Genomic DNA, 26,688 nt, shown 5'->3' on the forward strand with positions numbered 1-26,688 from the left:
TTAGTAAGAAACTAATAGTATATAACCTATTAATAGTATATATCATACATACTGCTGTATATATATACTTATATATATATATATATATATATTTATATTTCCTTTTTTTTTGTAGCAGAGATTGAACCCAGGGTTGCTTAACCAATGAGTTACATCTCTAGACCCCCACCCCCTTTTTCTTTACCCACTAAGTTGTTTAGGGTCTGGGTAAACTGCTGAGGCTGACATTGAATTTGCGATCTTCCTGCCTCTGCCTCCCAAGTTGCTGGGATTATAGACATGTGCCATTGCACCTGGCATACTTTTATATTATCTGCAATTATATTCTTGGTTTTTTTCCCCAAAAGAAGCAGGTTGTGATTATTAATCTATTTATTTTTTTCTTTGTTATACATTATTCTCTCTTTACTTTTACATTATCCTTCGAGTTTTTGTTATTCTTTTTCCAACTTCTTGGATTTTATGATTAGTGTCTTTACTCCTAATCTCTTTCATATTCTAAAATTGATGAATCTAAAGAATGATGCAGATTAGTATTCAGATTTTTTATGGAGGGACTACCATAGTTTTATTTTTATTTCCATCATAGTATTGATTTTGTTACATTTGCCCTCTCACACTTTACAATCTCATATTTTTCTTCAGGGTGAATTATTCTTATTCAAAAAGGAATAAATGGTGATCAAACTCTCCTGTATTAATTTACATGAACATCTTTGTCCATTATGATGTATTTGTTGTTGCTTAATGTATGGTACATGGTCAAAAGCTTTTACACAAACAATAATGATGCTTGAGAAGATAGTAACAATTATTATTGCTAATATTAACCAAATATTTATTATGTGTTAGGCACAATTACAGAATCCATACAACAAGTCTCTGAAGTACTCTAATCATGCCCATCTAAGCAAATATGTGTATATCATATATGGACAGATAAAAAAGTGAATAAGTTGACTGACATCAGGGAAGAACTGAGGTCAGGAATGATGGTCAAAGAGAAGTAAAACTCTTTATACAAAGAGGTGTATAATCTTTTATAAGCAGAAGAGATCCACACATTATCTCTGAAATGAATGATAAACAAATATGCAGACACATTCAAAAGGAATCATCCAGGTAAATGTTTATAATGGCAAAAATTTCAATATTTGACAAACTAGGAGTTTGATAAAGACAAGTTAATACTTAAAAAAAACAATAAAGTATTAACAATATACTTACAAAGAATATTAAAGGTTGGCTATTATGTAGCATAATCACATTTAGTTTTTAAAGTAATATGGTTAAACCAAAAGTGAATTATTTAACATTTAAAATAATGGCAAAATACAATGTTTAAAAATTTTTTTAACATTCACAAGTATGACTTTTTTGTAAGTTATAAAGAATGAATATAGATAAAGATCTTCAAATACTTATTTTATCCAGTGATTATCCCCCCCCATATGATTCTCTTAGGCTGACTAATCCATGAAGTATATGTGAGGCATCTGTGGCTTACACATTTGTAGAGATGTTTACCAGTATGAATTTTGTCATGTGTTGAATTTCCTTCCTTTATCACTTCGTTTCAGTTCATAGAATTTCTTTTGTGCTGGGGATTGAAGCCAGGACTTCGCACATGCTTGGTAAGTGCTCCACCACTGAGCCACATCCCCAGCCTTCAATTCATAAAATTCCTAATTCACAGAACTTCTCACCATTATGACTTTTCTCATGTTGCTGGAACTCTGAGCCCTTCCCCAAAGCCTTCCCATATTTCTTATATCTATAAGGCTTCTCACCAGAGTGAATTCTCTGATGTTGACAAAGACTGAAGCCACTACGAAAAGCCTTCCCACATTCCTTACATACATAAGGTTTCTCACCAGTGTGTATTCTCTGGTGTCGATTAAGAGCTGAGCCACTACCAAAGGACTTTCCACATTCTTTACATTCATAGGGTTTTTCGCCAGTATGAATTAGCTGGTGTTGAATAAGTTTTGAGCCACTACCAAAAGCCTTCCCACATGCCTTGCATTCGTATGGTTTCTCACCAGTATGAATTCGCTGATGTTGAGTAAGGTCTGAACCACTACTGAAGGCTTTGCCACATTCCTTACATTCATAGGGTTTCTCCCCCGTGTGCATTCTTTGATGCTGAATAAGTTTTGAACCACTTCTAAAGGCTTTCTCACATTCCTTACACTCATAGGGTTTCTCACCAGTGTGAATTCTCTGGTGTTGAGTGAGATCAGAGCCACTGTTAAAAGCCTTCCCACATTCCTTACATACATAAGGTTTCTCACCAGTGTGAATTCTTTGATGTCGAGTAAGGGCTGATCCAAAACTAAAGGCCTTCCCACATTCATTACATATGTATGGTTTCTCACCTGTATGAATCCTCTGATGCCGTGTGAGTGCAGAACCACTACTAAATGCCATTCCACATGCTTTACATTCATAAGGCTTCTCCCCAGTGTGGATCCTCTGATGCTGAGTAAGGTTTGAACCACTGCCAAAGGCTTTCCCACAATCCTTACATTCATAAGGTTTCTCACCTGTATGAATTCTGTGATGTCGAGTAAGGGCTGATTCGAAACTAAAGGCCTTCCCACATTCTTTACACTCATAAGGCTTTTCACCACTGTGAATTATTTGATGTCGAATAAGGCCTGATCCAAAACTAAACGCTTTCCCACACTCCTTACATTCATATGGTTTCTCACCAGTATGAATTCTCTGGTGATGAGTAAGGTTTGAGCCACTACCAAAGGCCTTCCCACATTCCTTACACTCATAAGGCTTCTCACCAGTGTGAATTCTTTGATGATATGCAAGGTTAGCACCACTACCAAAGGCCTTGCCACACTCTTTACACTCGTAAGGTTTTTCACCAGTGTGAATTCGCTGATGTCGTATAAGGACTGACACAAAACTAAAATCCTTCCCACATTCCTTACATTCAAGGAGTTTCTCATCAGTGTGAATGGTCTGATGTTGGTTACTGAAAGTGGGCATTTCTTCAGGAGTAAAAATCATATGACTGAAATGTCCTTCCTGAGATCCCTGTTTTCTCTCAAACTGGCTTTTATATTCCCAATCACCTCTGAAACTTGAACACTCAATGCTGTATTTTGTAAGTCTTTCCATTATCTCCCATCAGGATGATTCTATTCCATACATATCCTTTTTCAGAAATAATTTCTTGTTCTCAACCTTGATTCACAGTCTGAAAGAAAATATAAAAGCAAACATTCACTTTTTTATGTTTTGGGAGAAATGAAACTTACAGTAAATATGAAAGACTTAATTGAGTAACTTATGCAGTTCTCAAATATGATTGGGTAATGTGAGATGTATCAGGAAAGCAGAATGAGAAAGTGTCACATTGGAAGGTAAAGGAAGTATTTAGGAAAACAAATTAATTGAGTTGGTCCTAAATAGTGGATAAAATAGAGATAAAAATTCCCTGCAGATTTGAGGAGCTTGATGAATATACAGATGTACTATCCCCATCCTACTATTGTTTTTGGAGGTTGAATCTAGTGTCAGAATATATACTTATAAATTATAGAGTAATTATCATACATATTTCTTTGCGTTGTTTGCAGCATTAAATAAATACACATGGGGGGAAATCAGGGATAAGTCGGATGGAGTAGAGCATACCTCCCAGTGGCTTGGGAGGCTGAGGCAGGAGGATTATGAGTTCAAGGTCACCTTCAGCAACTTAGTGAGGCCCTAAGCAACTTAGTGAGACACTGTCTCTAAATAAAATATTTAAAAGGGTTGATGTGGTTAAGTGTCCCTGGGTTCAATTCCTAGTACTAAAAAGAAAAAATCAGGGATAGATGGTCCAGTAACAAACATAATTTTCAAATAAACTGATGGAAATAGAAGAGAAGGGTATTCCAGATGTACCAGATGCCAGATGAAAACATGAGTAATGTGCAGAATGAAAATGGAATAAGCAGAAGAGGAGGAAGTTTCCTCTGTGGTTAGAATGTGGTTTGTTTATGCAATCTGATGAAAGCAGTGTTTGTCTAGGCAATTTTCGAAGTTAACCTTTGGAGAACAAAAGAGAGGACAGAGCAAAGGTACAGCAGAGTAACTGAGAATCTAACTTTAAAGTTAAAGAGAAGGAAAGACAACGTAAGAGTTACTGTGATACTATTAGAAGATTGCATAGAAGAAAACAGGTGAATATTCTGAACCCCAACTCTGATGATTATTGAATGTTTTGAAGTCACATATAATGTACTTATGTACTTCCAAAAAGAAAATACATAGTGGGGCTGGGGTTGTGGCTCAGTGGTACAGTGCTTGGCTAGCATGTGTGAGGCAATGGGTTTGATTCTCAGCACCACATTAAAAAATGAATAAATAAAATAAAGGTGTCTATCTACAACTAAAAAAAATTTAAAGAAAATGCATAGTGTTTGGTAACTATTATTTTGTAAGATTTACTTGTCATAACAATAGAGACTAGAAAAGGAAACAGAATTAAAGACATTAGTAAAAATCTCAAGCTCCAAAAGATGAAAACATTCCAAAACTGATTTTTTCCTACAATGCTCATACTCATACACCAAGCTTATTAAGACCAGGATTAAATATGTCTTGAAACTAACTGTTCTTTAAATCAAGTATCCATGGCTAATCCTATCCAAAATCATCTTTAACTTGGACTCTAAAACATCATTTTATCTAGCTGGTTACATTTTCAGTTTTCCACTCTTAGCAGCCAGAATGAATATTAGCCTGGAACTATTCAGTTCAAAATGTTTCAATGGTTTCCCACTGTCCTTAGGATAACACCCACACTCCTTAACCTGGTCTTAGAAATTCTGGGTCCTCCTGCCTGCATCTTCAACCCGACATCATCCTCCTCCCAACAATAAGCTATAGCTACATTGGTCTCAGTTCTACAAATGTATGAAAATGTAGAAGCCCACCCCACCATGATTTCATCTGTCTAAAATGTTTCTCCCATCCTCTCATGGCCTTGCAAGTTCTAGTCATCATACAGGTCTCGGTTGAATGGCATATCTTAAGATATTTCCTGAAATATCTTAAATATGCACACCCTGCCACTACTTCTCTGCGTCCTCCCCCACTTTCCTCCCACATCTTTCTTTGAGTTTTGTTTTGGTAATGGATAATTACACATTTGTACCCTACAATTGAAATTTTCCTATTTGAAAGTTTCCTTAATGTATGTATGTCTTATAATAGATGTAAGGTTCATTAAGGCAAGAATGTCTGTTTAAACCCTGGCACATGCAAAATTTATTAAATGGCTAATTAAATCATTTTCAAAATTTATCATTTAAAATAAATCTCTAAAAATAAGATTTCAGTAGAAAAAGGACATGTTTTCTCTGAGAAAGAGTAGGTAGATCACATGTACTTATTCCTCTACTTTCGAAAACTTCACTGAAAGATATTTTTTAAAATGTTCCTAAAAATGTAAGTCCAAATCTTCAACATGTCAGCTTAGGATCAGACTTCCTTAACATGACTCCTGTAGCACAAAAAATAAAAGCAAGAATCAATAACTGGGATAGAGTCAAACTAAAAAGCTTTCTCTCAGCAAAGGATATTAGCAGCAATGTGAAGAGAGAGCCTACAGAGTGGGAGAAAATTTTTGCCACTCATACTTCAGATAGAGCACTAATTTCCAGAATATATAAAGAACTCAAAAAACTCTACACCAAGAATACAAATAACCCAATCAACAAATGGGCTAAGGAAACAGACACCTCACAGAAGATCTACAAGCTATCAACGGATATATGAAAAAATGTTCAACATCTCTAGTAATAAGAGAAATGTAAATCAAAACTACACTAAGATTCCATCTCACCCCAATTAGAATGGCAATTAATTATCAAGAATACAAGCAACAATAGGTGTTGGCGAGGATGTGGGGAAAAAGGTACACTCATACATTGCTGGTGGGCTGCAAATTAGTGCAGCCACTCTGGAAAGCAGTGCGGAGATTCCTTAGAAAACTTGGAATGGAACCATTTGACCCAGCTATCCCACTCCTTGGCCTATATCCAAAGGACTTAAAATCAGCATACTACAGTGATGCAGCCACATCAACATTCATAGCTGCTCAATTCACAATAGCCAGATTGTGGAACCAACCTAGATGAATGGATAAAGAAACTGTGGTATATATATGCAATATATATTAGCCATAAAGAATAATAAAATTATGGCATTTGCAGGCAAATGGACGAAATTGGAGAATATCATGCTAAGTGAGATAAGCCAATCTCAAAAAAACCAAATGACAAATGATCTCACCGATAAACAGATGATGATACATAATGGAGGGTGGGAGGGAGGCAAGAATGGAGGAATGAGGGACTGTATAGAGGGAAAAGAGGGGTGAGGGGAAGGAAAAAAATAATAGAATGAATCAAACACCATTACCCTATGTAAATGTGTGATTACACAAATGGTATGCCTCTACTTCATGTACAGAGAAACAAGTAGTACCCCATTTGTTTACAATAAATAAAAAAGTTCCTAACTTCTTTTACATCTCCCTATCCTTTCAACCTTCATCCTTTCAGCACCTTTCTCCATATTCTTTGGTTTGTATGTGGTTTCTCAGTTAACACATAGCTAATAGCTCTTATTTTTCTTATGTTTTTAACTGCTTAGGTCTATTTGCATGTGAAAATTCATTTGATGGAAATACTTGTGTATACTTAAAGACCCAATTTCTCATCTGGAGCTTGTATGTTCAAGAATGATTAATCTGTATAAATAAACTGATTACTATAGTCATTACAAAAAAAAGAACAAATCAACCAAGTCAAAGAGAATTAAAGGGGAAAAAACATGGAGTCAGCTCCGGCAGCCCCCGACCCCGCCGCCAGCAAGCCAGGCAGCAGCGGCGCGGACGCGGCCGCCGGCTCCAGGGAGACCCCGCTGAACCAGGAATCCGCCCGCAAGAGTGAGCCACCCGCCGCAGTGCGCAGACGGAGCTATTCCAGCACCAGCAGAGAATTTAGCAGCTCATCAGAACCAGGCTTGTGCATGAAGTGTGAACAGGAGGATGTTGGAGAAAGGTCTATCACAATGCCCATCTCTGTCGAGCCCCAACGTGAGTGGGAGTTCTTAGGAGTCCTGTGATTTAATACATCTGTCTCCTTGGCTGCTGTGCCAGTTTTCATGACAGTGCTTTCCATCATCTGAAACATGTAATTGCTTTTGACGACAACAGGAGAATTGTGGCAAGAGAAAACTCTGCCGTTTACAAAAACACCCAGCCACCAGCATCGCAGGTCCAGTCAACTTCAGGAGATGTGGTATTGGAACATGAGGGTTTTCAGACCCTGAGGGGCACCCAGTGGGGGAACTACTTGGATGGGTTTATTTTGAATGTAAGGATTTGTGGGTGGAGGTTTGTCCACTTGGTGAACTCTGATGTGGAATTTGCTGTGGAGGAAGAGTCAGGTGGGTCTGTGCTTGACAGCAGGATGGCTCATGGTTATATCTAGGGCCAGAAGCAGATCTTGCCTCTCATGAAGTCCACGGAATACCAGTGCCTGAAGAGTAGAGTCTTAAGTCAAAAAAACTGTAAGTAAGGAGCCCAGCTCCTATATTCCTGCCAGCACCTCTTGAAAACCTCCTCCTGAGCTTCCCATCCAGACCAGAATTGTTCAGGAGCAATTCTAGATGGGGTCTGCTGGAACTGATGTCCAAGTCTTCATTCCCAAGCTTATGAAATTTCTAAAACTGCATGTGCCAGCAGAGCTTCCCTATCAAACAGAATAATCAGGAAGAGGCTGGCTGTTGGAGCCGTGTTGCTCACGGGCTTTCAGGCAATGACCACCTGGAGGAGATTTGGGGCAGGGACAGGAGGAGACCTGGGGACAAGGATCTGTTCTTCCTTCTGCATGGCTCTTCACAGAGAATGGAGACCCTGCTTCTGGAGTATATGTGCCTCCCTCTCCTCTGCTACCTGGCCAAGTCACTGATGTCTCAGGACCTGGGTCACCAGAAAGAGGAAACCAGGGTGCCACGTTCAGCTTTCCTGGGATACAGTAGGTGCTGGAACAAGGTGAGAGATACTCCAAGGAGATGTTCCATTTGCCATTTGGAAGAAGTAGAGAACACATCAAGGTCGCTGTTTCCAAGCCCTCCAGAGGCACGTCTGTGGTCTTAATGTGTGTTACTCCTTTCTACTTGTAAAAACGTAAGCCCTGTTTTTACTCTTCTGGAAAAATGTGAGTATAAAATGAGAAAAGTTGTCTTCCTTTAAAAATCCTTTTAAAGTCTAGACACATTTCCATCCCCTGGTAAACCTGCCTTACTGCCTAGTCCTATATGAAAAAGTTTCCTGCTGGGGACCAGGCCATGTACCTGTGTCTGGAAGAGAGAATGCTCAAGTCCTTGTGTTGGTCACCAGGATAGCCAGAGCCCATACACTAGTGGCGTCAAAGAAGACCCTCTGTGCTGCCAGGGTAAGGTACGTGGTGCCACGTCCCAGCAGGCTGGAGAACTCCACACCTTCTAGAATGAAAAGAACATCCTCATGGGTGCCACACCAGAGGTGCCTAGAGTGGAACTGGCTGCCCCCTGGAAAGCAGCAGTTGGGAACACGAGGGCTACCATTCTGAGCTGCTCTCAGAGAAGGGTCTTGAGCTTGCAAATATCAATTGCACTTTGACAGAGTGTGCTTTTGGCAGGGGAGCGACTCTGAATTCCTCTGAGAGTCTTCATGTTTCATCCAGGCAGCCTCAAAGTCAGAATCACCTGAACTGGAGGTCACGCCGGAAGAGTTCACAACAACTTCCCTCTGTTGAAGGCCTGTTGGGGTTCCTTGGGCAGCGAGTCTGGCTTCCTTTCTTTGGTTCAGCACTTGGTCCTGCAGGGTAGTACCTCTCCCAGTCTAGCTGGGGTTTGTTGACTTGCTCATTGAGCAACAGCTGGCACAGGACCCCTGCTGGCACAGGGGGTTGGGGGCATCTTCCCCGCAGCATGGATACCTTTGTTGGCTAACCTGGGCTCACACAGGTTAAACTGCAGGCTGCTCCACCATGGGAGCAAGCAGGATGACTGTGACATTGAGTTCCATATACCCGAAGCCCACCTTCCTTTTCGTGAGACGCTTCCCAACTTACAGAAGACTGCTGGCTCTACCCCTGACCTCTCCTCGAGTCCTAGCCCCTGGGACAGTTGTCAGAGCTAAGAGCTGACAGTGTTTTGCCAGAATGGAGTAGAGGAAGTTGAGCTCACCTAAGGGCCATCATGGTTTTCAATGCCCTCTGGCCAGAGGTAGACTCCTCTCCTTCCCTGTGCTAATTAAAAAGAGAATTTATTTAAGACACACCTTCATATTCTCCCCTTCTCCTCCCTCCCTCTCACATGCACACAGTGTCTGATGGGCCCTCCAGGACCTGGCTCTCCAGATATCTCCTGGACTATCCATGACTTCCATCTCCGTGGTCCCTTCTGACCCAGTGCCCCAGACCTTTCTCTTTCTAGTCTGATAGCCTTGTGGAGGTTGTGGGTGCGTGGGGTTGAGTGTCAGGAGACAGAGACAATGCTGGGTCTGTTGTTCTCTGCATGCTGTGACATGCCATCTGCTTCCTTGAGTATTTGTTTCTGGACTAATAAATCAAAATTGGCTTATTAAAAAAAAAGAATTAAAGAGGAAATTATGCACAAAAGACCTGAAACTAGAAAGCATAAAGATAAATAATGACTAACTTAACAAACTTAAGGAAGGTAAAAATTAAATCAAGGTAAGGAAAAATAAGAAGGGGATAATTTATGACACAGAAGCCCAGAAAGTCTTAAGAAATGGGGACACTAAGTATCTATGAAAATCTACCACTCAACGTATAAAAAGTTACATCAACTTCTTAGCACCCACTCTAAAATACATATATTTGCACTCCCAATACATCCCAATACATTATTCACACCAGTCAAGATATAGAAACCTAAGGGTCCATAAATTGATGAATGAAAAAAGAAGATTCCATATATATACATATATTAGAAAAATACATTAGTACTATATGTATTATGTGTGTACAGAATATAGAGACCTTGAAAATGGAAGTGATCACATCATTTGCTGCTACAACATGGACAAACCTGAAAAACATGCTACATAAAATAAGCCAGCAATGAAAAACACTGCATAATCTCACTTAGATGTGTATTTTAAAATTTTAAAAAACAGAATACACAGGGGCTGAGGTTGTGGCTCAGTGGTGGAGCACTTGCCTAGCATGTGTGGGGCACTGGGTTCAATTCTCAGCACCACGTGAAAAAATAAGTGGCAGTATCGTTCATCTACAACTAAAAATATTTAAAAAACAAACAGCGGAAAACAGAAATATAGAATAAAACTGGTTTACCAGGAATTGTGGGAAGAGGAATAGGAAGATGTAAGTCAACAAATACAGTTACACATAAGATGAATAACTCTAGAGATGTAATGTACAACATGAGGACTACAGTTATAATATTGTATTTTGGATTTTTGCTGAGTAGATTTTAGGTGTTGCCACAAGTGAAACAGATTATACACATTAAATATATACTTCCCAAGCCCCAAGAAAAACAAAACAAAAAAACAGGCAAATATCATCAGATATTTGAGGAAAACCTATGACATTAAGAAAATTGAGGGGCTGGGGAGATAGCTCAGCTAGTAGAGTGCTTGCCTTGTAAGCACAAGGCCCTGAGTTCGATCTCCAGTACCGCAATAAAAAAAAATAAAAATAAAAATAAAAGAAAGAAAAAGAAAAAGAAAAAAGAAAATTGAACAAAAAAAATCAAGGAACTCACAGAAGGGGGACTACATAAGGAAAGAAAAGAAACTTTAGAAACCACCATTAATATCCACACAGGGATGTGAGAAGCTATTTCAGGTGATACAAGAGTAGGAAAACATGAAAGGAATATTGGACTGGGTCTATAGCTCAGTTGGTAGACTGCGTGCCTTGCATGCACAAGGCCCTGGGTTCAATCCTCAGCACCACTTAAAAAAAAAAGAAGGAAAAAAAAGGAATATTAAGCACAAAAAATGTGTTCTTAGAAAATGGAAATATAAAGTGGGAATCAAAAAAATCATTAAAAGACAAAGAAATTTCTCCTAAAAATAAGAGGAAATTATTTATTTTTATTTTTGCAGTGCTGGGGATTGAACTTAGGGTCCCAGGCATGGAAGGCAAGTGCTCTACCTCTGAGCTACATCCCCAACCCTTTTATTTTTAATATTGACACAGGGTCTTGCTAAGTTTCTAAGGCTAGCTGTGGACTTGTGATCCTCCTGTCTCAGCTTCCTGAGTCACTAGGATTACAAGTGTACTCCACCATCCCTGACTCGGCCTAGGATCATTTTTAAAAGTAATTTAAAACATTACCAAATATGAAGCAGATGCTAAAAGAATGAAGGAATCTGAAAATTACCAGTTTGAAATCACCAGCAAATAATTCAGGCAAGGATTGTAAATGGCTTCTAAAACCAGAAAGTGGATGCTGTTGGAAAAAAGGATACTCACTTGATCTCATAGTATCAATCTACGGATCATAAAAGGAATTTATATACCTTTATAATGGAAAGATATTGGCACACACCACCATTACCATAAGTAATAAAATTGGCATCACTTGTAGAACATGAGGTTATGTGCTTTCTGATGTAATAGAATAAATCGCCTATGTGATACACTTGCCAAAAAAATTAAACCAGCATCTGAGCCTTCTATTCATGAGAAAGCCAGCAGACAAATCAAGATGTGGGACATCCTGTGAAACAATTGTCCTGAACTCCCCCCAACCCCAAAAAAGAGAGTCCAGTCTAGTTTTAAAAGAGACTAAGGAAACTCAACAACTAAAAGCAATATATGAATTTGGACTGTAGATCAAATAACTGAGTAAAACAAATAATAATACACACACACACACACACACACACACACACAAAGCTTTAAAAGAAGATATTTGGGGAGATATATGAAGATATATGAACATGAAGTATTTGAGATGATATCAGTGAGTTAATACTCATTTTCATAGGTCATTTAGGGTTTTTTTCCCCTACATCTCTAGCCCTTTTAATTTTTTATTTTGACAAAGAAAGCAAGGCTTCACCACATACTAAATACTGCTGGCATTGTTATCAGAAATGTCCTAGCCTCCAGAACTGTAGAAATAAATTTCTGTTTATAAGCTCCCTAGTTTATGTTTTTTTATTGTAGTGGCCCAAATGAACAAGGGTATGTGGCATTCACTGGAATGTTCTTTCAATTTTACTTCATCTTGAAAATTTTCAAAGAAAACAAAATAAAGATTGTTCCAAAAAGCAGCATTTAAGAAAAATTCCCAGAAGCTAAGAATATGAATCCCTGAATTTAATGGGTCTACTTGGCACCTAGCACAAAGAATAGAAATTATTCACATTAAGATATATTTTCAGCTGCTGGGGCTGTGGCTCAGTGGCAGAGCCCTTGCCTAGCTTGTGTGAGGCATTGGGTTTGATTCTCAGTACCACATATAAATAAATGAATAAAATAAATGTTCATCAACATCTAAAAAAGTATTTTAAAAATATTTTCATTAGGTTTTATGTCACAGGGGACAAAGAAAAGACCCTACAGGGAATGAAAATGGCTTTAGAACCCTGAAGAAAAAAAAAAAAAACTCTGTAAGACAGATTTGTAACTTGAAAAGCCTGAGGGAACACCTGCACAAAAGCATTAGACAGAGACCCTGCACCTAACAGAAGAAAAAATAGGCCCAAATCTTCATCACATTGTTTTAGGAATTGAATTCCTAATGTGCAAGAAATAAAATCAAGAATCAGTACAAACTGAAAAACTTCACAGCAAAGGAAACAAACAAGAACATGAAGAGAGCCTACAGAAAGAGAGAAAATCTTTGCCACCTGCAACTCATATACAGCATTAATCTCCAGGATATATAAAGAACTCAAAAAACTTAACACCAAGAAAAAAAATAACCCAATCAATAAATGGGCAAAGGAACTGAACAGACACTTCACAGAAGAATTGTAATCAGTCAACAAATATGAAAAAACATTCAATATCTCTAGCAATTAGAGAAATGCAAATTAAAACAGTGAGATTTCATCTCACTCCTGTCAGAATGGTAATAATCAAGAATATAAGCAACAGTAAATGTTGGCGAGGATGTGGGGGAAAAGGTACACTCATATACTGCTGGTGGGACTGCAAACTGGTGCAACCACTCTGGAAAGCAGTATGGAAATTCCTCAGAAAATTTGGAATAGAACCACAATTTGCCCCAGCATATACCCAGAGGGCTTAAAATCAGTATACTATAGTGATGCAGCTACATCAATGTTTATAGCAGCTCATTTCACAATAGCTAAGCTATGGTACCTAGATGACCTTCGAAAGATGAATGGATAAAGAAAATGTGGTATATAAATATACAATGGAATATTCTCAGTCATAAAGAAGAATGAAATTATGGCATTTGCTGGTAAATGGATGGAACTGGAGACTATCATACTAAGGGAAATAAGCCAATTCCAAAAAACCAAAGGTTCTCTCTGATATGCGGATGCTAACTCACAACAGGTGGGGGGAGGGAGAGAGGTTCACCAGATTGGGAGGGGGAAGGGGACATGGGAATGGGAAAGAGAGTAGAATGTATCAGATATAACTTTCCTATGTTCATATATGAATACACAACCAGTGTAACTCCACATCATGTACAACCACAGAAATGGGAAGTTATACTCCATGTATGTAAAATACGTCAAAAATATATTCTATTGTCATGTATAACTAAAAGAACAAATAAAGATTTTTATAAAAAGTCTGAGGGGGGTTGAGGTTGTAGCTCAGTGGTGAATCAATTGCCTCTGGTGTCAGGCACTGGGTTTGATCCTTAGCATCACAAAAAAACAAATAAAATAAAAGTAGTGTGTCCATCTACAACTATTTTTTTTAAAAGCCAAGGAAAGATACTTTCAATATAGAATTCCATGTCCTGTCAAAGAATCATAACAGTTGTAAAAGCACATAACAGTTGTAAAAAGATATTCTGGAACCCATTCAATTCAGTTCATATTCATCCTTTTTTACTTGCTACCTCTATCAATTAGAGGGCATAAACCAAGAAATAGGAAGGCATAGAATCCAAGAAATAAATAAAACAACACAGAAGCAGAGTACTGAATTTTATTTTATTTTTTTGTACTGGGGATTGAACCCAGGGGCACTCAATTACTGAGTCACATATCCAGTCTTTTTTTGTATTTTATTTAGAGCAGGGTCTCAGTGAGTTGCTTAGGGCCTCACTAAATTGCGGAAGACGGCTTTGAACTCGTGATCCTCCTGCCTCAGTCTCCTGAGCCACTGGAATTACAGGCACGCACCACCATGCTTGAGGAGTACTGATTTTTTTAAAGGCAAATTTTAGAAGAATATTGCATATGCAGTTGTCAGAGAAAAGCAATTGTAGGAGGAATGTTTCTCAACACAGGCAATTGACAACATTGGGAAAAGATTTTCATGCACTTTGAATATAAACTAGTGATTTATGAACAACCAGGCATCACTCTCCCTTTCTTCTTATAAAAAAGTAATATTAACTGCACAGAAAACAATGTTGTACAACAATGTAATCATAATTTATAGTTCAGCTATAATAAAATAAAACCAGCCACCAAAAGTTAAAAGGTATTTGTAAAATATAAACTAAACATCCAAGAAATAACATCTAAAAAAATAGAGATTTCTCAGATCAGTAATAAAAAATTAAACCATGGAAAAGAATAAATAGGAAGACATCTGATGTATAATAATGTGTCAGGTCTTTGTCTGAAGTTCCTAGAGCTTGTTCCTCATACAGAGTTTCCACAATCCTTGGAATTTCCCCCATGATAACAGTGTCCTTGTTCCTAGATCACACTTACGTCTATAATCAGGAAAACTCCCTAGGTAACGTCAGAATTAGGGTTAGTCATCAGAAAGACTTTAAGCCAGCCCAATCTCTGTGGAACAGGGTGAGGCTGGAGTCTGAGTTAAATTATGTGGCCACTCATGCCTACGTAATGAACTTCCAATAAAAACTAGTGGCACTCTGTGGACCTACTGATGTGGTGAAAGGAAGACATGCCTAACTTCACAAGGAAAGGGCATGGAAGCTGTGTTTAGATCCTTTCCACACCTTGCTTTATAGGTGTCTCTTCATTTGGTTAATCCTGATTTGAATCTTTATCATAAAACTGTAAATTGAAGTATAGTGCTTTTCAGAATTCTGTGAGGCATTGTAATAAATCACTAAAGATGAGGAAAGCAGTCATTGAGACCCACTGAGTTTGTAGTCAGTTGATCTAAGTAGAGGTGGATTTATTAGGTAATAATGCAACCATGTGAACTATTAATCCTGTAGAATGTGACACCCTAACTTTGAATGGTTAGTGCCAGAAATGAAATGCAATATACAAGTTGGGGTTTAAATAGAATAACATTCCATGTTCACAAGATTGGAAGACTTAATACTGTTAATATGGAAGTGCTCCCAAAGTGATCTACAGATTCAATGGAATCTCTATCAAATTTTCAATGGCCTTTGGAGATACGCAAAAGGCAATATTTGCATAGATGCGGGATTCCAAATAGCAACATGATATTTTTTTAAAAGTCTTAATTTTAAAACTCACTTCCATAAAGCTATGGTAATCAAAACAGTAAGGCTGCCATAAAGATAGACATATAGACCAACAAAATAATAAAATGATGGATCCAAAAATAAACACAAATAACTATGCCTAATTGATTTCCAGTAAGGATAACAGATCTACGCAATGGGGAAGAAAATCTTCTACAAATGGTGCTGGGATACCTGGATAAACACATGCAAGAGAATGAAATCAGACTCCTATATGAATTCAAAATGGATTCATAACCTAAATAGAAGAACTAAATCACAAAACTCTTCTCAAGAAAATAAAAGGATTTATCAATCTTATGACCCAGGATTTGGCAATGGACTGAGATCTGATACCAAAAGCAAAAGCAATGAAAAAAATTACATAAATTTGAATTCATTAAAGTTAAAAGTTTTGTGCTTCACATCGTTATAGGGTTTTTTTTTTTTATTGACGGATGCAAACTTTTTAAAAACCAGAGAGCTGATTGTTGTATATTATAAATACACTAAATGCCACTGGTCTATACATTTGTAAATGGCTAATTATATCATATGTGACTTGATCATAAATAAATTTGAAAGAAAAAAAAAAGAAGAGAAAAGGAACCAAAAGATAAAGGAACAGATGTTCAGTGTCATTGGTAATTGTGATAATGCAAATTACAACCAAAATGAGATGTCACTAAGTGTACTACATAGATAAAAAGGTCAATGACTCCAAATGTTTGTAAAGGTGTAGAACAATGGGCAAACATATACCATTGGAAGTAGAAACTTGTACCACCACTTTGAAAGAGTTTAGCATTTTCTAGGTTAACATGCATATTCCTGTGGACTCAGGAATTCCTCTGCTAGGAGAAAATGTGTCCTAGAATGTTCATATCATAAAACTAAAAAGTTAGAAACCTAATTATCAATGAAAAATATATTGTATAAAATACATAAATATAGGGCTGTGGTTGTGGCTAAATAATACAGTACTCACCAAGCATGTGTGAGGCATTGGGCTTGATCCTTTATACCACATAAAAATAAAAAAAGGTACTGTATCCATCTATAACTAAAACAAATTTTAATACATGTGTATATATATATAGTCATGAAGTTTATGAAATGAAATAACATGGCAGTGAAAATGAACAAGGTACATCTAAATTACTCAACATGAATTAAAAACTATTAAACTAAAGGTAACAAAAGGATAGTATGATTCAATTTATATAAAGTTTCAAAGCAGGCAAAACTAAAATATTCTTTAAAAAGTCACATAAACACAGCCACACCAATGTTTATAGCAGCTCAACTCACAGTAGCTAAACTATGGAACTAACCTAAATGTCCTTCAACAGATGAGTGGATAAAGAAAATGTGGTATATACACAATGGAATATTACTCAGCCTTAAAGAAGAATGAAATTATTAGTCAGTAAATGGATGGAACTAGAGAATATCATGCTAAGTGATATAAGCCAATCCCCCAAAAACAAAAGACCAAATGTTTTCTCTGATAAGTGGATGCTGATACATAGTGGGGAATGGGTAGGGAAGAATGAAGGAACTATGGATTGTGCAGAGGGGAGTGAAGGGAGGGGTGGGGCATTGGGGATGGGAAGGCCAGTAGAATGAGATAGACATTATTACCCTATATACATGCATGAAAAAAATTTTTTTAAATATCACTATCAGGGCTGGGGTTGTAGCTCAGTGGTAGAGTGCTTGCCTGGCAGATGTGAGGCACTAGGTTCAATCCTCAGCACCACATAAATATAAATAAACAAAATAAAGGTAAAAAAAATCACTGTCAAAAAAATATAATGAAAAAAATTTTCAATATCACATATTATTTTACCAAGATTATTCTGAAATGTTCACATTTTTCCTGTTCCCAAATGAAACTGATGTGTACTTACTAAGAATAAAAAAAAAGGAAGAATAGGTACTTTGGATTAGGTAGAGGGGAGTGAAGGAAGGGGAAGGGATGTGGGGGAAGGGATCATAGTAGAGTGAAACAGGCATTATTACCTCACGTACATATATGACTGCATGACTGAAGTGATCCTACAATAGGTATGATCAGAAAAATGAGAGATTATACTCTATTTATGTATGATCTATCAAATGTGTAAGTGCATTCTACTGTCATATACAACTAATTAGAATAAAATTAACAAATTTTAAAAAAGAAGTCATATAAAGTTGATGAAAAAATTTAAAATAACAGGAATGGTTTTTACAAAAGTCAGCTTCCTAGTTAGACCTCAGTGAGAAATGAAAGAGATTAACTGGTTTGAGCAGGCAGAGAGCTTTCAGGTACCAACAATGTTGCATTGCTTTGAACTCATGGTGGCAGCAGCACCCAGCCACTTCTGGTGGTTTTGCAGCAAATGCTTCTGGTAGGACATCTCTTTTTATCCTAGAGGGTGAATTTCTGGCAAGTTTTAGAAAGCATATTTCCAGTAGGACCACAGTATGGACAGGACTTATGTCAGGCAAAGCAAGGCATGTACAGTGCAAAACTTAACTAGGCACTCACTCTAAAATGCCAGCCCTACACTTATGACCCTGAAAATGAGTGTCTTAAAAGGAAGGGCTCAGAGTGCCAAGATGGAGGCACTCACTTTCAGGGTCATGCAAGTGTAGAGTTGACACTTGAGAGTGCTTTAAGTTTAGCACCCTAGGTGTCTTAGTGGCCTCACCTTAGTCCTAGTCCTTTACTATAGTAACTACTCAGCCATTCAGGGAGCTACATGTCTGCTCTGTCCAAAACAGACTGGATATTATCTCCAGGAGGGCCTCTTTCTCAGGGGCTCTGTATCTGCCATTAGAAGTATTAGCCGTTCTTTATATCTGATATTTCTACATGCCTTAGAGGTTTTTTTTTTCTTTGTAACCAATACTTTACTACTCCAGTTCCATTATAGTTAATAATTTAATACTAAATTTTGAAGTTCAATTTCTGTGTGTTTGATATTAACTACAAAAAAATTAATACTTAAAGTGGTCTCAGGAACAGGCCTATAAAGATGGGATTCTGGAATTAGTTTGGTCATGCCCTTTAGACATGCCTTGAATCTTTCCTGCACTCCACTGTTCCATCCTTTTTACTAACATCTGGCTTGAGTACAATGCAGAGTTCCAAGCCAGTCGGATTTGGGACATAGTAGTTATGCATGGTATACAGTGATGTTACAATGAATCAAGCTATGGTTGATTGTAATGAAATGGCATGAGAACCAAATGGGTGCTAAACTTGACAGTTAAGGCTGTGATAATGACTTTACAAGGACCATGGTGTGAGATAGTTTCATTTGTATCCACTTGAGCACTTACAAAGAGAAATTACAAACTCAGATCTGTTAACTCTCAAGTTAGTTTGGTGACCAGAGAATTTGTATGAAAATCCTAAATGAAACTCTCATTTCCTATAGTCATACAGGCTGATACTGCTGAAAACTCAAATGAAAATTATCCTCATAGCTGAATTGTAATGACAATCAAATTCACAATTTTACCATATTTTTCACATGAAGGTTGGGAAACTGAATGATACCTTGAAATATGGATTTGGCTGGGATCCAGATGAAACTGACACTTGAAACCCCTAAATTACTTTGCAATCCAATGTCTAAGAGAGAATAGTTTCCCCTGATTGGAAACCCAATGATAACATTACTTAGAGTAGAACTTTGAAAAGGTATGCTTACTCTCTGCAAGATCCACCAGAATCATTCTGTTGCTATGCTAAGGGTCCAATCTCAGCATAAGGCAGAGACAAGCACATACTATGATCAAGGAGAAAATAACTTACTATATTAGTTTTTCCTGTTAGGTCTGCCATAACAAAATACCACAAACTATATTGCCCAAACAAGAAATGTGTTCACAGTTTCTGGAAGCAGAAGTCCAAGATCAAAGTTTTGGCAGGTTTAGGTTCTGAGGTCTCTCTCCTTGGCTTCCAGATGGGCACTTTCCTGCTGTGTGCTCACATGGTCTTTCCTCTGCATGTGAGCATCCCTAATGTCTCTTCGTATGTCCAAGTTTCCTCTCTTACAATGATACCAATCAGATCAGATGAAGGTTCACCTCAGTGGTCTCATTTTAATGTAACCACCTCTTTAAAGGGTCTGTTTTCAAATAGTCACATTCTGAAGTACTGGGGTTTAATTCTTCAATATATGAATTTCCAGAAACAATTCATTCCATACACCTCACAAAAACAAGGGTTGTAGGAGCAGAGTGATACTGCTTTAACTGTACTTTTTTGTGTAGTTTTAACATTCACAATACTTTTAATGTCTTACATAATCATACAAGCAAATCAACAATACAGAAATAAAAAATAAAGTCAGACAACACAAATGGTAACAAAGGAACCCAAGTGTATTTCTAACAAATATCACAACTACCCTAGGGAAAAAAATGAATCCAAGTAAATTTGAACATAGTCTCAGTTTTATACCTTGTTTGAAGACATAGAGAAGTATAAATAAATAGTGAGCTCAAATTAGTATTTTGGTTTTTACTAACATATGGATAAGCATTCTGAAACTATATTTTTGTATATTCTAGAATTTAACAAATTTTAAAATAATGGTAAAGATAATGAGTAGAGATAATGAGGATAATCACAGCCAGGATTTTAGCTCCTGGAGATGGGAGATACAAAGGTAGAAGAGGTAAAGACTAGAATGAATCCTACAATCCTATTACCTACATCCTGGTTTCTGAATATTCTTCATTGCAAGGAAATAGCTCTTTAGAGGAAAAGTTCGTTCCAAGCTGGAAGACAGTAGTATTTCTTGGAACATCTTGGCATGCCAGGAGGTAAGGGAATACTCAAAGAATCATGGAGACAAATTAAAAAGACAGAGAAGCCTCAATGAGTTCCCACTGACCAAACCTAGGAAAATTTGAATATGAAAATAAATTGTAACAGATTACAACCCAGTGAATAAAAATCTATGAATTCACACTGACATCAACAAATTAATAAATAAGTAGGGGAGAAGTGAAAGCTCTTCTTTATAGTAAAATGTCAATGAGTTAATATGGATTAAATATTAGAGATTAAAAAAAGAACTTTCCATTTTGAAAACAACATAGTAAAATAGATCCAGACAATAGTTACAAATGGATGTTAAACCAGTGGGTGAAAGTTTAGTGAAAAGTTATTTCTATATTTTCAAAGCATCTCCCCATATATCACCTACTAAATAAAAACAAATACTAATATTACGGTGAAGAACTATGGTATTTACCACCTTAAGCAATTATCAAAGTTAACATACTCAAAAATGGAAGAAGCCAACATCATGTATCTTCTAATGTGATGTGCTGAGAACAAAGCATCACATTTGTGACAGTCCTGCCACAGAATTCATGACCTGAATGTAAGTATGAAGAATCACAGGACGAACTGAAATGAAGGGAAATTTTACAAAATAACCAGATTATCCCTTTCAAAAATGTCAAGGTCATGAAAGACTAGGAAAGAGAGAGCAACTCTTCCAAATTAAAGATTAGAGAGACATGATAAGTAAATTGAATATGTGATCACAGACTGGATCTTGGACATTGTGTAGGAGAGAGAGTAGGATAATGTGCTATAAAGGACATTATATGGATGAGTGAAAAACATTTAAATATAAATTATGGGTTAGATAACAGTATCATAGTTTCTTATTTTGATAACTGTGGTTATGTAAGTGAATATTTAAATTTTCTTTTTTTACTTGTAGATGGACACAATACCTTTATTTTATTTATTTATTTTTGTATGGTGCTGAGGATCGAACCCAGTGCCTCACATATGCTAGGTAAATGTTCGACCACTTAGCCACACCTCCAGCCCTGTAAGTGAATATTCTTGTTCTTAAATAATTATACACTGAGGTGGTAAAGGGCAAAATGTCTACACTTTACTCTCAAATGGTTCAGATAAAACTTGTGTTTTGTGTGTTTGTGTGTTTGTGTGTGTGTGTGTGTGTGTGTGTGTGTGGACAAACAGATACAAAGAATAAGAGTGCATGCAGGAATGCTAATGCTAATAATCCAATATGTAACAATCGTGAATATGAGTAAAAGGTACAAAAGAATCCTGAATACCAGGTCTTACAACTTATGCAAGTTTGAAATTTAATCAAAATTAAAATTTAATCAAAGTGATCAAGACAAAATACACTCCTGTGTAATTATAATTCTCATGTTACTTATAAAACTAAATGGAAATACAGACTTCCTAGAAGTGAATTTAAAAGGAGACCAATATATCAAAAATCAAACACAGGGAAACTGTGAAATAAAACCATAATTAACAGAATTAAATACCTTCAAAAAAGGAAAATAAAGGAGGAGTGGCAGGATAACATGTATAAAGAGCTTTTACTGGGCTAGAGCTGTAGCTCAGTGGTAGAATGCCTGCCTAGCACATGTGAGGCACAAGGTTGGTCCTCAGCATCACCAAAAATAAATAAATAAAATAACTAATAATAATAAAATAAAATAGAGGTATTGTGCCCATCTATAACTAAAACTATTTTTTAAAAAAAAACCTTTTACCCACAGTTTTATCTTATCCCAGTAACTTGTTTGTTGTCTGAAAGATCCAACACTTTAGAGTTCAAGAATGAATTAAGGAAAACTGAATGTCTTGGTTCTGCTCAACTATAAGCTGAAGCTATTGTTCTTGGGAAAGAACATGGTGCATATAAACGGAATTCATGTTCTATGGGACATTAGCAAGTGAATTTTCAAAACTTTTCTCTTATAACCTAGCTGTTCAAGTTAGCACATAGTCACTTCAGTTTTTCTATCAAATACGCTTTTCTTGAAGGTGAAGGAAGGAAAGAGAAAGAGTAATAAAAGAAAGAAGAAAAGAAGGGAAACTTGTCATAGTTCCTTATTATAAAAAACACAGGCTAAATTTTCTATGTTGATCATTATCTAAAGTGTTCAAATTCCTGACAATCAATTCAAAATCTGTACAAAATGATACTTAGTTGTCTAGAACTATGTACAGAAAATAAGCATGACCTTGTTGAAAAACATTTAGAAGACCCCATCAACTGAGAGCTTTATATTACTGGAGGAATCCCCAAATTTCTACCCATCGAATTCTTCCATATACATACAATGCAATTCAATCAAAATCCCAAGAGATGTTTGGTGGAACCAAGACAATTCAAGAATTTATATGGAAATGCAAGGGAAAACAAATGGCTAAGATATTATTGCTGAGGAAAAAGAAGATGAGAGGACTTATTCCAATATAAAATTACAGTCAATAGAGTAGTGTGGTATTACTGCAAGGAGAGACAAACAGACCAATGGGACAGACCACAGAATTGAAAGATAGACATAGATATTTACAGTCACTTAATTTATTACTAAATTGGCACTTCATATCAGTGCAGAAAAGATACATTTTTAAATATATGATACTGCTACAACTGAATTCCCACATTGGGGGAAAGAGGAAATTGAGTCCTTCCCTACAGAAACTAATAAATGTTAAAGCAATAAACTAGAAAGCTTTTAGAAGAGAACATGAACTTTTCCTTATTTCAAGGTAGAAGAAAATTTCTAAAGGACTAATCACAGGAAAAGACTTCATTATATCAAAACCCAGAACTTCAACAAAAGAGAACAACAAATAGTGAAAACCTGAGCCAAGCAGGATAAAACATCACATATATAACTGACAAAAGGCTAATATACTGAAAACATATACACATATGTGAGTCTCTTTCTCTCTCTTACACTTACACACACACACATACACATACACACACACACACTCTTACATCAAAGAAAAACAACCCCATTAATAACTGGCAAAGTGGAGCACAGTGGTGGTTTACACCTTTAATTCCCAGCTACTCAAAAGGCTGAGGTACAATCCCAAGTTCAAGGCCAGCCTTGGTAACTTAGCTAGACCCTACTTCTAAATAAAGTAAGAAGGGCTGGAGATGTAGCTTGGTGGTAAAGCAGCCCGGGGTTCAATTACTACTACTAGTACTACTACTATTACTGATAATAAGAACAATTTAATCATAATAACAGATGAAAATAAAAGGTTACAAACTGACAAAATACTTGGAGGAGCATTTTAGAAAAAGGATGTTCTAATGCCCAAGAACCACTACTGAATTTCACTAATAATGAAAGAAATATAAAATAATGTGATAATATTAGACACTGCAATGTGGGAAAAACTGAAAAGTAAGACAATACCAACAGCTGGAATACATATGGAGCAAAAGGAATCCCTATAAACTGGTGCACAGTATCTTGAGAGAAAACTTTGGCACTGCCTAATAAAATTGAAGATATACCAATCCTTTGCATCAGCAATTTAATCCTAGGTATATATGCTACAAGAAGGGAAGCACAAAGGCACACTTACTTGTGAGAGTCAAAAATCAGAATTTACTTGTCTACTAAATGTAGAATGGATAAGTCAATTATACTATGCTTATAGAGGGTATAGTATATATACAACAGTATTAAAATGAGCTGTGGTTTCTTTTTAATTTTTTATTAAAAAAAAACACTAAGCTTTTCTGCTTATACACATCTAAAAACCCCATAAAAAACAAACCTATATGGTACAGGGCATCACATACAGGTACTAAAGTTCTAATGAAAGGCAAAGAAATGATCATAGTGATTATCAGTATCAGAACACAATGTTGTTTATGATTGTATATGGGGTAAATGAGGGGCTTTTTCAGTGAGGACTGTTTTCTATTTCTTTACCTCAGTATTACTTGAATGTGTCTTTATAATTAATTGTTAAACTACACGCACAGGTATTTTATATCATTTCTGTGCATAATTTGGGAGAAAATAAAACAAGCATTCAGATAAGTATTATGTACCTCAAAGTGTTTTTGAAATTAAGCCATGTGGAAAACTAGTTGAATATGATTACATGTGAAAAATGCAGGATATGCTGCAAGGTAAATGTGTAAATTCAAGTTTTCAAAACTTTAGTGTGTGTGTGTGTGTGTGTGTGTGTGTATGTGTGTGTGTAAGGGCCTGCCTCACATTGAATGAGGCCATGGACCTGAGGCACTGCAAACATACACATACACACAAAACCAAACCAAAGAAAAGTTTAAAAAATTGTATGTTATACATGCACATAAAATGTACTGGCAAGGACATATTAAAACTCATTGATTTTAATTCACTGGGGATATCTGTACTTTTGAAAATATTTCAAATAATCATGTTTTGCTTTTATAATAATAGAAAAACATTATTAAAAAATACAGCAGAGGGGCTGGGGCTGCAGCATAGGGGTAGAGTGCTTGCCCAGTACATGTGAGGCACTGGACTTCAATTCTTAGCAACACACACACACACACACACAAAAAAAAAAAAAGAAAAAAAAAAAAAAATATATATATATATATGTAAAATAAAGGCATGCTGTTCACCTACAACTACCAAAAAAATTTTTTTAAAAAAAGATAAAGTAGTTAAAACCAACTGACAATCGGAAAATGTAAGTGATGGGGGACAGAAGTTGGAGTATGGAGACACCAGTTTTTCAAAGAGAAAACTATAGGAACCATGTTACCTAATGGGCAAGAAGTCTCAAGAGAACAGGAAATGATCCGTTACCTTTCAGGTGCCTTGTGGACGTTCAACAGCGGTTCGTGATTCCTCTCTGGAAGCTTCTATCCAAGCAGGGCAGAGCTGGGGAAAGAAAAAGGAGTCAGGAAACACCAGAGTCTTCTGGGGGTCAGATGGATCATTTCAGAGGTCAGTTTAGGTCAGTCCCGATGGTCCGCATACACTTTGGTCAGAGAAATTTGAGCATTAGAGAAAATCAAGGTTACTGCACTTCTGGGCAGAATTTGTCTCTGAACTGACAATTCTGGCTGGAGTCACAGAAACATAAAGACGCCCCACTTACACAGTGGCCATAAGGACACACTGTTAAATACACACACCAAGGGACACACATCAGAGGTACCCAAACCTAAAAGCAATCGGCCGCGCGCACACTAACACACACACACACACACACACACACACAATCTCAAATACCACGGAGACACACAGCGTCACATAGCGGGGTCCACAGGAACCTCGTACTTTCAATACCATCCACCTAGGGAACACAGTGACACCAACAAATTCACCAGCACCCTACGCCAACAACATCAGAAACATACACACGGAGGAAAGCTACAAATCTCAGAACCTCCGACACACCCACGCACGCAGTTCGGGAAACGGACATAAACACACATCTACCAAGCCGACACGCGCTCACGGAACCTCGCACGCGCTAACCATAATTAAACAAGTGGTCACAATTAAACTCCACTCACACACGCGCGATCATAAAGGCTAATCAAGTCCTGTCCCTTCCGCACAGGTCCGTCCACCACCGCACAGACACACGCCCCCTATAAAGACCAGTAAGCATCATTCGCACACTCCTCACAGTCGCCCCTTCTCAGATTTCCCGTCCCCCATACAAGCCTCACGGGCCAGGGCTTCAGAAACTCCGGGCTCGCAGCCAACTCACCTTCGCTCCACTCCAGTCGGATACAGCTGAAGCCAGCTCTCACAAAGCCCTGAAGTCGTCTGCCAAACCGGTCAGAAGATCCCGCCCAGTTCTCAGAACTAGTTCTCGCGGGAGGAAGGACTGGCCCTAGAGGCCTCTGGGAAGTGTAGTCCAGAAAAGGACAGACTGCTGAGTCATGCTCACATGCCTTCTAATGGTATGGCTAACCACAAGCTAAAACTGCTTCCAACCAAGCTGCTCAGAACTTTTCAAAAACCCTCAGCTGACAAGGACTCCCTGAAGCAAAGTTTGATCAGGCTCCTCTGAGCATCGTTTTTGCCTAGGCCTCCTTCTTCATCTGTGAATCTCACTCCAGAAAGAATCAAACCAAGTCACTTTAACCAGAATCCTCACAACCCTTTAAGTTTCCCCTAGTGCTTTACCATCCACTAACCACTCACCCTACCCCTATAAATCCTAATTGA

General features: G+C 37.3%; 1 protein-coding gene across 2 annotated transcripts; it reads right to left on the reverse strand.

Annotated features, from left to right (window-relative positions):
• Positions 1-296: 296 nt before the first annotated feature.
• LOC124967190 (zinc finger protein 345) lies at positions 297-26,298 on the reverse strand. 2 transcript variants are annotated; one of them, XM_047529292.1, is made up of 4 exons: positions 26,225-26,298; positions 25,309-25,383; positions 9,250-9,311; positions 297-3,217 (listed from the first exon to the last, which is right to left on the reverse strand). In XM_047529292.1, exon 4 carries the CDS (start codon positions 3,136-3,138, stop codon positions 1,675-1,677), a length of 1,464 nt encoding a protein of 487 aa, XP_047385248.1. In that variant the 5' UTR covers positions 3,139-3,217; positions 9,250-9,311; positions 25,309-25,383; positions 26,225-26,298; the 3' UTR covers positions 297-1,674. The 2 variants fall into 2 exon arrangements, with proteins under 2 accessions (XP_047385248.1, XP_047385246.1); XM_047529290.1 differs by lacking the exon at positions 9,250-9,311.
• Between the last annotated feature and the right edge of the window lie 390 nt (positions 26,299-26,688).

This window comes from Sciurus carolinensis, chromosome 16 (assembly GCF_902686445.1).
Source record: "Sciurus carolinensis chromosome 16, mSciCar1.2, whole genome shotgun sequence".
NCBI classification, from domain to species: Eukaryota; Metazoa; Chordata; class Mammalia; order Rodentia; family Sciuridae; genus Sciurus; species Sciurus carolinensis.